At 37.8% G+C, this 14,785-nt stretch overlaps 1 protein-coding gene across 1 annotated transcript in view; it reads left to right on the forward strand.

Moving 5' to 3' along the window:
* The window catches only part of LOC150099822 (insulin-like peptide receptor), a 538,418-nt gene that overhangs the window by 397,185 nt on the left and 126,448 nt on the right, over positions 1 to 14,785 (forward strand). The window contains 2 exon segments of the mRNA XM_090403498.1: positions 4,001 to 4,143; positions 9,208 to 9,379. Coding sequence (XP_090259624.1) covers positions 4,001 to 4,143; positions 9,208 to 9,379 — 315 coding nt within the window.

The following is a 14,785-nucleotide window of genomic DNA, read 5'->3' on the forward strand; positions in this document are numbered from 1 at the left end:
GAAACTATGGAGGGAATTTAAGGAGAAAGGTGACCTGCAGGCACATGAATGGTATAAAGCGCAGGCCAGAAGGGTAACGAGTGTGATAAGAAAAGCAAAAAAGGATTATGAAAGAACATTGGAACAGGCTAAAGAGAATCTAAATAGTTTTTTCGATATGTTGCAAGTAAAAGAAAAAATGTATATGGCAAAATGATTTTAAAGAATGCCGATGGTAGGGAGGTAACCGAATCAGCTGATATATTTGAATTACTGAGCGAGCACTTTGCAAGAATATATCTTCCAGGTGGTAACATTGCAGAAATGAATGAACCAATAGATTATACGGGAATTGTGAGTAGTCTATTGTAGAGGTGAGTAGTCTATTGCAAAACCTCAATGTCAATACATCTGTGGGATTGGATGGTATACCAGCTCGTGTCATACGTGAAGCGGCTAAAGAATTGTCAGTACCCTTGACCATTTTGTTTAATTTGAGTCTCAGGTCTGGGTTAGTCCCGAGGGGGTGGAAAGAGGGGAAAATAGTTCCACTGCATAAAGGAGGTTCCAAGACTGCTGTTGTAAATTACTGACCAATTAGCATATCAGGAATTGTTGTCAAGGTCTTGGAGAAATTAGTCAAGAGAATACAGGACTGGATAGATGAAAATGGGATACTGTATGGGAGACAACATGGTTTTGTGAAGGGTAGATAATGCCTCAGTAACTTGCTCATGTTTTATAACACAGTGACAGCTGAACTGGATAAGGGTAATGAGTTTACAGCGATTTTACTGGACCTTGCCAAGGCCTTTGACAGGATACCACATGTTACTCTAATCAGTAAACTGGAGCAGATGGGGATAGATATAGGGTTGGTGAGATGGATAGGAGGGTGGTTGATGGAGAGTTACCAGAGAGTGGTTTATTCAGGAGTGGAGTCCAAAAGATGGCTTGTGACTAGTGGTGTGCTGCAGGGTTCTGTTTTTGGACTACTTCTTTTCAATTTGTTCATTAATGATATAGGAAAGGATCTGAGAGGAAGTGTTCACTTGTTTGCTGATGATGCAAAGTTGGGTAGAGCAATTGTGAGTGCACAGGATGTCAAAATTTTGCAGGATGATTTGGATAGTTTGGAGGACTGGGCTAGGGAAAATGGATGTCAATTTAATGTGGCAAAGTGTAAGGTTATGCATTTTGGAGTGAAAAGATTAGCAGCAGTATATCACATTGATGGAACCGTACTCCAGGAGATTGATGAGGCCAGGGATTTGGGAGTGTTGGTGTATAGGGAGTTAAAGTTTAGGGGGCACATTGCAAAAGTGGCCAAAACAGTTCATCAAATCACTTGGTTGCTGAAAAATGCACAGGACGAACAAGTTATTGTTCCTCTATATCGAGCCTTGATAAGACCCCATCTAGACTACTCTGCCGAGATATGGGCACCAGGGTTTCTTCTTGATGGGGAGGAGGTGGAGAGGATCCAAAGACGAGTGACCAAGATGATAGCAGGTCTGTGGAATGAACCTTATGAGAACAGGTTGAAGATTTGTGGGTTGCAAAAATTGGTTGATAGGCAGAAAAGGGATGATATGATTGAGACATTCAAATTACTGAAGGGTTTCTATAGGATTAATCCAGAAGATTGAGAATAGGATTGGTGGTGGGAGGACTAGGGGCCATACATGGAAGCTCGGCAAGAGTGTGGTTAGAAGGGGTGTTAGAACTAGGTTTTTTTTTCTTGGAGAGTGGTGAATGAGTGGAATAAGCTGCCAGAGTCTGTTGTGGGTGCTATGACCGTGAATGAGTTCAAGGCGAGGTATGATAGATACTGTGTGAATGTCGAATAGTTGTTCTTGACATGATGTTAGGGCCTCCCCCAATGAGTCTGTCGACTCCTTGGAGTTGCCCGAGATAATAATAATAATGTTCACCTCATCCCATACTGCAAATTCTTTCCCCATCATGTCTTAACTTTGTGTAGACATAATCCCTTGGATATCATCAACAGTACTCCCCCCCTGCCCTTCCTACTCTCTATTTGTTCCCGTATAGAGAGTAGGCAGGGCATTTACCCTATCTAACATTCGGAGACTGAGTGGGCAGTTCAATCTCCACTGGTAGCCAACCAAAGAGATAGCTTGCCCAAGGCTATCACTGATTCATCGGTATGCAGTGAAGAAGGCGGCAAGCTAGCACCGCCATCTCATGGTCCCTAACACAATATTTTAAATGTCTGAAAATAGTGTGGGTTCAACGGTAGATTTTCTTGAGTTTACAGGATGAAAAACCCGAGTTTTCGGGACAAAAAACCCGCTAGCCCGTGCCAGATATCGACTAACTCAGGAACCGGTCGAAAAAAGGCTTAGAATAATTTCCTCTAGCCGGTGACTAGATTTGAACCACCAAATCCTTTCTTCATACGGTCAAGCCGTAGAGTGCAAATGCCACTTCTACTGAGCTACACAGGCTCTGGGCAAAATACATTAACATCCAAAATGAAAAAAAATGAGAAAAAAAAAATACGGAAAATTATCTAGAGAGAGAGAGAGAGAGAAAAAGTATACCAGGAGTGGAAATAAACACTAGTGTGGATTGGAATTTGAAATATAAGAACAATATTGAAAGTAGAGAAATCAGAAGAACTGGGCGAACAAACAAGGAAAAAAGATATAGAATTCTAGGAGTTAAGGAAATTAAATGAAAGGGAAGTGGAAATTACTGAAGTGGAGACTATAGAATCAACTAGGAAGAGAGTAAGGACAAAATACTGCAAGTGAGTGGATCTGCTACTAAGAAAGATTGGGGAAAGAAGTAAAAAATACTTATTGCCTGAATAACAAAATATTGATGACAACTTTAACAGTAACCCCAGTGGATCTTATCAAAATCATCAGCTAAAAATACTTATTGCCTGAATAACAAAATATTGATGACAACTTTAACAGTAACCCCAGTGGATCTTATCAAAATCATCAGCTATCAGCTAAATACGTTAGCTGATAGCTGATGTATTTTGCCCAGGAATTCTTTGCATCCCATCCCATTAAAAAGACCAGGAACTCAGGACAATGGTTTGAAGTTTCATAGTAACATACTGAAGAACATAAACACATTGCAATAATGTCTCCCTTGCCTTCTGAGCACTGCACTTTTGCAACATTTTCATCATTTGACAGTTCTTGCAAATATGTCTAGCAGTGCAATGCTGGTCAACTAGATCTATGCCAGTGCTGACTAATATTAAGACTTCTGCCTATAGCTATTTTTTTTACCTGTGAGAATTTAACTGGATTCAGTTGAATGACCTTCAAGCCTATAGTGGCCCTACCAGGAGCATATACTCTGGACATACTTCAATCATTCTGCCTAGGATTGCCTCCTTGCCAAGAAGCAACTAACAGGACTTAAGGAGATTTTCATCAGGTAAATAATTCTGATTAAGTAAAAAAAAATGATTATATAGAATAGTAGCTGAACTACAATTGCTATGGAATCACACCACACCACACACACACACAACAAACCTTTGGTTGGCTTTAAGAGCACTTTCATTGTGTTTCTGCTGTAACCATTTGAGGCTCTCATCTCTAAAAAAAATTAGATTTGATGCAAATTAAAACAGTATGGGCTTGGAAATTTTCTAAGGAATAACTACATGATCAGAATGCACAAGCATAGAGATTTTCTGGGCATGGTACTTAAAAGATTGATGAGGATGAAAAAACAATGGTGGTGTCTTAATGCAAAGGGCATTTTTCTTATGAAGACTGGTGTGACAGTGGGATGAATTGACAGTGAACACACTGAAGAGTCAAGAAATATGCAGAAATATAATAATATCTACTTTAGAGTTCTTATGTTGATTCCAGTCAAGGCATATTTTCTACAAACTATGTTCTCAGAAAACAAGTGTTAAAAATAAGTATTTTTTTATGTATTTCTATATAACTGTATGAGGTATTTTTGTTTATATAGCAATCTCCATAAATTATAATTTTTTATGCATTTACTGTTTCAGGGGGTGCTGATGATATTGAAAACAACAGTGTCTACATAAGAAAAGAAAATGTAACCACAGGAAGTGTATATGTTGGATGGAGTGAACCAAAACATCCCAATGGTCTTATTGTAGCCTACCATATTGAATACAAAAATCAAAATGTAAGTCAACTTCAAACCAATTATTTTAGCATCTTACTATTAAAACTAAATTATTATTATTATTATTATAATCTCCATGGGTTGAACAAATCCATCATGGAAAGTCCTATTCATTGAGCATTATCATATTGAACCTTAAACTCATTGACACTCTCCTAGTATTCACAACATATTCTAGCAGTATATTCCACTTATCCACCACAAGTTAAAAAAACTATTCCTCACTCTGCTTTTTACTTCATTTTCAACAACTTTCAGGAATGATCTCTTGTTCTATGTCTCTCACCTTCTGCTGTAAAACTACACAGTGTGAAAAAAACTCTGAAACAGTAAATGCATAAAAAATTATAAGGTGCATGCTATAGAAAAACCTGGAGATCAAAGAAATAGTTTGTTATAGTGTAAGAATTATATTGTGAATTTAGGGAGAAAGCACTCATCCCTACCCCACTCCATTCTCAGGAAATAAGTAATGAAGAAGGAATTAACATTTGGTTGGGTAATTATACCTTTTTGAACTTAATTGCACAATACATTTTAGCAGATGCGATGGGAATCATCATCACTATCCAGATCACATTAATTGGTCTTTGATTTACTTCCTTCCTCCATACACGGAAGAGTTTCAAGTGTTGGTAGCTGGCAATACTGAAAAATATTTTAAACTTTCTAAGTTACTAGTGAACATGATCTTCTATTGGAGAGAGATAAATTTGGAGAGAAAACTGCAGCTGAGGTAAATAAACAAAGGAAATAGCTAGAAACAGAGCACAGGAATTGGTTGGAAATCATACATTGATGACAGAAACACAAAGGACTGGCAGGAGCCAGTCCTTTGTGTTCTGTTGTTAATGTATGATTTCCTGGCATTTTATTACTCTTCAGGACCTACATGAAGTCTAAGATGGAAGTTCATCTTAGACAACATAAAGTCTATCCTACCACTCCTTAAACTCACTGACCATTTATGCTTTCACTATCCTATCAGGCAAGGCATCCCGTGGTCCAACCATCCTCCATTTAAAAAAGTCCCCTTTTCACCTGCTTCCATTAACAACTTACAGAGTTGGCTTTTTCTCCTTGCATTTTCTGCTTGTTCTACCACATGATAAATCTTCCCAGTGTCAATCCTGTAACCTCCTCTTAACAATTTAGATGTCTCAATCTTATCACCTCTTTATCTTCTATCCATTAAACTGCCTTGTACCTCCTCCATAACATTTTCTTTTCCAGCACAGCTTGCTTGATTTCACTGTTCATCCATTTCACTCCTATTCTATTTACTCGCTTAACCTTTGGTATGCAGTTATACAAGGGTTAGGATGATAACCCCTTTTTGTCAGATACTGTCTTGTGAGTTTCCATGCATTGTCAATATCTTTTCTGCTCAGCTCATATACCAAACGCACTGATGCTAGCTGACTACAGAGGTTCCTGTAATCACCTACTTTATACTTCCACATGTATCCATTTTTGGCATTAACCTTTCTTGTTTCATCACTTCCCAAACAGTTACCTCATGATCACTCTCGCCAATTGGTGGCAGTGTCAGCATGTCTTTAACAACTACATCGTGAAATTAATCACCAAATCCAAAACATTAAAGCTTCTGGTTGCTTCAATCACATGCTGCCTAAGATACATATCTCTCAGAAATTCCACAAACTCACTCTCCTTGTTCCCATACACTATCTCCTCCTTCCATTCTATATTCCTGTAATTAAAGACTCCCATCAGAATCACCATCTTTTTACATGCCCAGATAATTTGCCTAAACATTTCACAATCAGTATTCTCTGCATTCTCTGGCCCATAACAGCATCCTATCAGTATACCACTCTGTCTATTTCAACTTCACACTACACAGATTCAAAATCTGTTCATACACTATCAACTTCCACACTTTGCAGACACAATTCCTTGGCAATCATTAACAGCACTCCCCCCCTCCTCTTTTCACATTTCTATCCTTCCGAAAAATTATTAATCCTTCTATTTCTATTCCCGACATCACCCCCCCCCACCCCCTCAGACAATCAAGTTTTACTTATTCCACTTATCTTTGGGTGTACTGACTCAATCAATTAAACAAACTCAGCTCTCTTGTTTCAAATACTTCTTAAATTTGTGTACAAACATAATAATCCCTGTGTTTGAGGCCATTCTACCAGCCCAACCTAATAGCCTTTCTAAATGCCCAACACCAAACCCATTCAAATGTATTTTGGAAGGTTTTTTTTTCCCACTTGGTTAGACTATAATAAATTTAGTTCAATCCTTCATCCAAGTGTAAGCAAATAAAGTTTGGCCTGAAGTATCTTCAGGACTGAGGCAACTCATGGTAAAGGTGGACCAAGCTCTCATCACTACTTGTCTTAGTATCTCCCATAATGCAAAGCACATCTCCTTGCAGACATGTATAATACTATGCATTAAGGGAAAGGCCACTACCCAGACCGGTTTTGACCTTTACTGAGGTCTCGTTAGTGAGAGCCAGACCCAGAGGTGGTGATACTAAGGTGGAAGCAATGGAGAAGTGGCCCTTCCCTTAATGCATACATGTCCACAAGGAGATGTGCTTTGCATAATGGGAGATACTAAGACAAGTAGTTCTGAGAGCTTGCTCCACCTTTACCATGAGCTGCCTTAGTCCTGAAGGTGCAATACTTCAGGCACAAACTTTGTTTGCTTACACTTGGATAAAGGATTAAACTAAATTTATTAAAATTAAAATTTAAAAAAAATTAAGTCTAACCAAGTGAAAAGAAAATGAAAAAAAAACTTCCAACATCTTTCTCTAAATTCAGGGTAATTTAATAATAAGGTGAGACACCTTTTTGGCAACTCGTATAGGTAAATATGACTTATCCATTGCTTCCACCTTAGTATCACTATCTCTGGGTCTGGCTCCCATGCCGAGACCTCAATAAAGGTCGAAACCAGTTGGAAGCTTGGGTGATGAATGGCAATGCTGTAGCCCATGAAGTTTTAACTGAGGCTTGGCTGTTGCTGTCACCCAGGTCCTGGGTGGGGGAATAATGAATGGCAATGCTGTAGCCCATGAAGTTAACTGAGGCATGGCTGTTGCTGTTACCCCTCAGATGACATATGAGAAAATGAGCGGCTCTGCTCATTGGTTCAGGCAAAGTTTGAACCTGAAAATACTTCAGGTTCAAACTTTGTTTGCTTACACTTGGATAAAGGATTAAACTAAATTTATTAAAATTAAAATTTAAAAAAAATTAAGTCTAACCAAGTGAAAAGAAAATGAAAAAAAAACTTCCAACATCTTTCTCTAAATTCAGGGTAATTTAATAATAAGGTGAGACACCTTTTTGGCAACTCGTATAGGTAAATATGACTTATCCATTGCTTCCACCTTAGTATCACTATCTCTGGGTCTGGCTCCCATGCCGAGACCTCAATAAAGGTCGAAACCAGTTGGAAGCTTGGGTGATGAATGGCAATGCTGTAGCCCATGAAGTTTTAACTGAGGCTTGGCTGTTGCTGTCACCCAGGTCCTGGGTGGGGGAATAATGAATGGCAATGCTGTAGCCCATGAAGTTAACTGAGGCATGGCTGTTGCTGTTACCCCTCAGATGACATATGAGAAAATGAGCGGCTCTGCTCATTGGTTCAGGCAAAGTTTGAACCTGAAAATACTTCAGAACCTGAAAAAACCTTGCACATCTGATGTCACTAATGTATAGACGAACAATAATAACACTATCCCGAACCCAAGGACTGAACCCTGAGGTACACCACTGGTCACCTTAAATCTGGCAGATTCACACCCGCTGTATACCACTTTTTGATATCTGTCTCTCAACATCCCCTGATCCAAGTCAAGAGTTTATATTCCAACCCCATATTCTCCAGTTTATGCAACAGCCTGTCATGCGGTATCCAATCAAATGCCTTACAAAAATCCAACATTATCATAGTATATCCATTCCCTTTATCTAACTCAGCCTTAGCATTGTTATAAAATATGAGCAAATTGCTAAAACATGACCTTCATTTTGTAAGCCCATGCTGGTCCTTGCAGAGTATAGCATGTTTGTGTACAAATTTCTGTATGCGAGTTCTTACCAACTTCTCTAAAATTTTCTCTACCACACCAGAGATACTGATAGGTCAGTAGTTAGACACATCAGTTTTTTGCACCACCCTTGTACAATGGAACTATCATACATTCCTCCCATTCCTGAGCTGAGACTCAAGTTATACAAACATGTGAAAGGCATAGCCAATTCGACTGAACATTCCTTTAGCAAACGGGCTGATATTCCATCTGTCCCTATAGACAAATTCTTATCCAGGTTATGCAACAGCTCTTCAACCTCATTTTCATGAACCTCTAACTCCTCATACAATGTAGCAGTAGGCTGTGCACCATGTTACATGCACCTGGTTGATATATCTTAGCAAAGTGTGCACTCATTAACTGAACAATCTCATTAGCTTCTGACACTCGAGCACCATCTGCATTTAATAAAGTTATTCTTCCACATTACTCACAATACTTGTTATTTTTCTGGTCTGAGCTTGATATGTTTCATATATTTCATATTTTATATGTGTATATATACTCCAGATGATGATCTTGATAGGAAGGTTGAAACTTCCGAATTATTTTGGTTATATTAAATTGAGGTCTTACTATAATATGGTAGTTATTTCCATAATTTTTTAATAATGAATTATTCTAATATAGATATTCAGTACTCAGATTGTCACATAATATCAAATTTAATCTCAGGTGTTCCTACTTTTTCTTTTGAATGTAATTTACCATGCATACAGTATTCTATTAAAATGTCCATTAAAAACTAATACATTTTTTTTTGTTGTTGTTTACTCTGTAAAACTGACATTGCTTGAATTCTTATATTTTTAATTTTTTTTCCTGATCTAATTTTGTAAGCTCCTGAAACTCATAAAAGAGAGGTTTGTCTGTATAAAACATTACTAATAAAAAAAAATTATAATATACTATATTATTTTATTAGAATACTGACTAAGATGAAAATTTATATGACAAAAAAAGCAATCTCTTTCTAGGATAAGCCATTTCGTGAGTGTATAACTAAAAAGGTTTTTGAAATAAACAAAGGTGGTTATGTACTGACTGGACTGTCTCCTGGTAATTACTCAATACGGATTAGTGCAAGCTCACTTGCTGGTAATGGAAACTGGACTCATCCTGCATACTTCAGTATACCTCACTCCACAGGTAATTTATTCCTTTCAGATATGATATTTATTTTTTTATTTTTAAAGGCAGTCTCAATTGTTATTATTTTTTATTGTGGACTCATTGTGGAATGTCTATTGCAGGTCCCAAAAAGTCAATCATACCACAAGTTTAAATCATTCACTGTCTGCACATACACCATCCTCTTAGCTAATTCATTACACATATATCAAAGCCCATGCAAAAACACTACCTCTGACTCCCTTGTGAAATTTCCTGAAATGGCCCATTTTCCTTTAACCCCCCCCGCCCCTTCTTGTTTTACCATTTTGAAAATCTTCCCAATATATATTCGTTAAATACATCTCAATAACTTATATGGCTCAATCAGATCATCTCATTATCCCTCCTATCTACCAAACTCTGCAAAACAGCATTTTCTCAGTCTTGAAATTATGTTTATATATATGCATCTTTCTAAAATTTCTTAATTAACTGAAGTTTAGGTGAGTGACCAGATCTGTGTGCACTAGATGCAGTCTGACTCAAGGTTTATACAAAGAAATCATTGCATTCTCATATCTGATTGATGCCTTTCTTACCATTTGCAGTAACATGCCATTGGATAATAGTCTTACCACCTTCATTGTGTCAATTCACTGTCTGTTGCTCATCACTCCAAGATCCTTTGCTTCCCCTCCTCCTTCAGTATACTTCCTAACAGAACACATGGTCTTCTGTCATGAATCTCAAATGTTAAATCCTATGCTTACTCTTTTCAGCCAGCATATGAATGATATGCTGGCTGAAATGTCTGAGGAGACAGGAGTACAGTTTGTTAATGTGTGGAATGAGCTTGAAGGATGAAGTGAACTGTATGGGAGTGATGGACTGCATTTGAGTGGTTATGGTGTGTCGCTTGGAGAGACTGCTGCTGGAAGGTAGAGAAGTGAGTAGAGTGAGAGAGAATGAATCAGATCAAGCAGGAAGTGATGTGGAAGAGCAGGAGAGTAAGACAGGACATATTGAAGAGGTGGTTATGAATGAGGAAGTGAGTGGTATGGGTATAGAAAATGAGAGAATGGGTGTGCAAGAGGAGCAGGGAAACGGGGAGGCTCAGGGTGGACAGGGGTACACAGCGTGAGAAAGGTGGATGCTCCGAGAGGAGGTGAGAGCATGTGTAGATAGGAAAGGAAGGGGATGACCTGGGATCAAGAGAAAACAGTTGGAATCGAAAAGGGTTTTAAAATGAATAAGCAGAAATGGCCCCAGTCGAGCATGGAGAGATCACATCGAGTGAGTGGTATCAGTGGAACTAGCTGTAGATCCAGAAATGAGCCGTTGTGTTTGTATAAAAATCCTAGAAGTATAAAAAACAAGGCAGATGAAACGGTTGCATTAATTGCGTCTGTTCACCCAAAGATTGTCGGAATAAGTGAGACATGGTTGGAAGAGGAAGACATCCTGACAGGAATAGAGATAGAAGGGTATGATGTGTTTCGTGAGGATAGGAGTAAAAAGGGAGGGGAAGTGCTATTGATGATAGAGAAAGAGTTATGTCCATACAAATTAGAGATGTAAGAGGGAAATAGTGCCAGTGGTTTTGAGGCAGTATGATGTGAGATAGACGTGAATAGAATCAAATACAGTCATACCCTGACTTATGCGAATCCGGAGTTATGCGGTTTCATATATGTACGTATTCCCGTCTCACTTCACGCCTCACCACTAGTCGTATCTTTCCGGCACCGACTGCATTTGCTAGAGTTGCACATGCTGTGAACAAGCACCGACGTGTTTCGCGTGGTCTCCATTCATACACGAATTTTATAGTTTACAAACCTTGCGATTGCTTAATGTTATGTTCTTGATAAAAATTTTATCACATAAAAAAATAATAATGTCGTCCAAAGGAAGCAAGTCCGATTCTTCTACAGCTAGCAAGTAAAGAAAAACATTGACTTTGGAAACAAAACTCAACATTATTAAGGATTTTGAAGGCAGAATGAAAATTTGTGAGCTAGCATAAAAGTTCGATCTACAGGAATCCACAGTAAGAACAATCATAAAAGAAAGGTTTACAGATTTTGGAGGACATAGATTCTAACGAGGAACAAATTGTAGCCACAAAGTAAGGAATAAAAAATCATTAGCTTGCTATGAAGAAATTTTGCGTGACAAGAAAAAAGACATTATGCCGTCAGATGAATCTATTAGATTTTATGAAACTGTTGACATTGAAATAACTTTCTTTTTTTTTTTTTATGTATGAAAAACTACAATTATGATTATATTTCTTAAAAAATATAGGTGTTTTTGTAAACCTTTGGTCCCAATTAACTAATATTTTGTATGTTTGTATGCAAAATTATTTCCGAGTTATGCAAATTCGAATTACGCACTTTTTGTTGGTCCCACCTACTGCGTAACTTCGGGGTATGACTGTACTTGGTTGGATGTTATTTCTGATTTGCTTGGCTAATCAAATTACAAAGCAAATAAGAAAGGGGTGATCATTATGGGCGATTTTAATTATGGCAATATAGACTGGAATGATGAGATAGCAACTGGAAGCAAATAAAATGAGTTTCTTGAGTTTTTGAGGAATAACTACCTCAGACAGTATGTAAAAGAGGGCACTCGATGATTGCTGGTCTTGGATTTGGTCATCTCATCAGAGGATGTAATTATAAATGAGGTGTCAAATCATCAACCAATTGGTGGAAGTGACCATGAGGTATTTACCTGGATGATTGCCAGCAGTGTGAGGACCTGTGTGAGAAAAGGGTATATGTGGAACTACAAGGGATGATTATGAAGAGCTCAGGAGACAGCTTGCGGGTGTAGCAGGGAATGAGGAGTTAGCTGGAAAAGAGATCAATGCAGCTTGGGAGATTTTCAAAAACTATCTAGTAGATGCAATGTCTAAGTGTATTTCAAGGGTGAGAAGGTTAAATAAGGTGTGAGATGGATGAATAAAGAGATTAAGCATGCGATACAGAGAAAGAAGGCATTCTGGAGGCAGCATAAGAGAAGTGGAAATAATCAATTCCATGAGGTCTACAAAGACCAGACAAGAAGGGTGCCTTGGTTGGTGAGGGTAGCTAAAGAGAGGTATGAACAGCAGTTTGCTAATGAAGCCAAAAAGAATCCTAAGGAGTTCTTTCGATATGTAGCCAGCAAAAGAAAGAATGATTATGGAAGGATGACAATGATAGAAGAAAATGGTATAAAGACAGCTGTTGCAGAATGTGTGGTGGAGATACTTAATGAGCAGTTCATAAAGGTCTTTCAATCTTGTGAATGTGACTTCATGGAGAGATTGAGAGCAGTAGATGATGGGGGAGGAGAGACTGACTGTAAGTGAGCAAGAGGTGTATGGCGAGTTGAGTAAACTAGGTGTTAATAAGGCTGTGGGACTTGATAATATATCACCGTGCCAGGGAGTTGACACCTGTCTTGACATATTTTTTTAATACGAGTCTTGCACTCAGTCAAGTCCCTAAGTAGTGGAAGGAGGGCAAGATTGTACCACTTCATAAAGGAGGTGATCGAACTCAAGCATGAAACTATAGGCCTATCTGGGTGTCAGATGTTGTAGTTAAGTTGTTGGAGAAGCTTGTGAGAACTTGGATCCAGAGTTGGGTTGACAACAATGGTATTATCTTTGATGGACAGCATGAATTTGCTAAAGGGATCTCATGTTTCAATCTACTTACTTATTACAATAAAATAACTGCTTCCTTGGACAGAGGAGAAGGATACACAGTAATATATTTGGATTTCGCAAAGACCTTTGATAGAGTACGTCATGATAAGTTGACAGTCAAACTAGAGCAGATGGGGTTGGATATTAGACTAGTGCATTGGATTGGAGACTGGCTATTCAGTTATTTGCAGATGATGCAAAGTTGGGACAAATCATGAAGATTAGTGAAGATGTTGTGGCCTTACAAGAAGATTTGAGTAAATTGAGTGATTGGGCACGGAAATGGGGATGTGAGTTCAATGTTGCAAAATGTAAGGTTTTAAAATTTGGAAAATAAAAATGGGATGCAGAATTTATGCTTGGTGAGGATATATTGTTGGAAGTAGAGAAAATAAGAGATCTGGGGGTGATTGCGGATAAGGATCTGAAATTTAAGGGACACAAAGCCAAAATTGTGAAGACAACACAAAGACCTTTGTGTTTAGAATACTTGCTATTTATGCATTTAAACATTACTATCAACATGACTTTTCTTTTTTGTATTATGAGTTTCTATTTGTAGATTGGAGAGAAATTTCTCATGTTCATCACCTCCATGAGAATAATCTAGTGCATAAACTTGTATTATTTTAATATGTGTTTTTTCTTTTGCCTTTAATCTTACTGAGATTAATCTTGAAAATACTAGAATAATTTCTGCTATTGAATTTAAAAGATGATTTTTCACTATAATTACTGTTCCTTCTCTATGTACTCTCTCAATTCTTCTTGAGTAAAATATTCTTGCATTTTGGATCAATAGGTCTGTGACATATCTATTTATACTCCACTTAATTTTTTTTCTAAATTCTTCTTCTAACAGTTTAAATTTTCCAGTTTTAAATAATGTTCTTACAATTGATTTTTGATATAGTTGTGGTGTTCTTCGCTGACCACTTTACATAATAATAATACTAATAATATTAAGAGAAACCTCCAGGGAGTCAGAGATTCATTGAGAGAGACCACACACTACACACACCAGCCATCATACTTATTCTGGAATTCATTCATACTGCTTGCACTCACAACATCCAATGGCAATCCATTCCAATCACGCACCATCCTCTGAGAAAAAAATCTGGTCCTTACTCCCTTCTTAGCGGCCTTCATTCTCAGCTTCCAAGGATGCCCTCTCATCCCTTTCCCACCCTCTATAAATTGAAAAATTTCATCAATTGATAAAATTGATGTTTGTAAGTCTCAGTATGATTCAGACTTACAAACTTCTGAAAGGGTCATACAGGATTTCAGTTGAAATTTTTCAATTTATGGAGGGTGAGAAAAGGACGAGAGGGCATCCTTGGAAGCTGAGAATGAAGGCCACTAAGAAGGGGGGTGAGGACTAGATTTTTCTCTCAGAGGGTGGTGCGTGATTGGAATGGATTGCCATTGGATGTTGTGAATGCAAGCAGTGTAAATGAATTCAAGAATAAGTATGACAGCTGGTGTGTGTGTGTGTAGTATGTGGCTGCCCTCAAGGAGTTTCTGACTCCCTGGAGGTCTCTCTTAATAATAATAATAACATGAAGTAGTCAGTGAAGAACATCACAACTATATCAACAATTGATTAAGAACATTATTTAAAACTGGAAAATTTAAACTGTTAGAAAAAGAATTAAAAAAAAAAAATAAGTGAAGTATAATAGATATGTCACAGACTCACTGGACATCCAAAATGCAAGAATATTTTACTC

Source organism: Typopeltis vanoorti, chromosome 14 (genome assembly GCF_054136105.1).
Source record: "Typopeltis vanoorti isolate ZY-2024b chromosome 14, IOZ_Tvanoo_1.0, whole genome shotgun sequence".
Classification (NCBI taxonomy): Eukaryota; Metazoa; Arthropoda; class Arachnida; order Uropygi; family Thelyphonidae; genus Typopeltis; species Typopeltis vanoorti.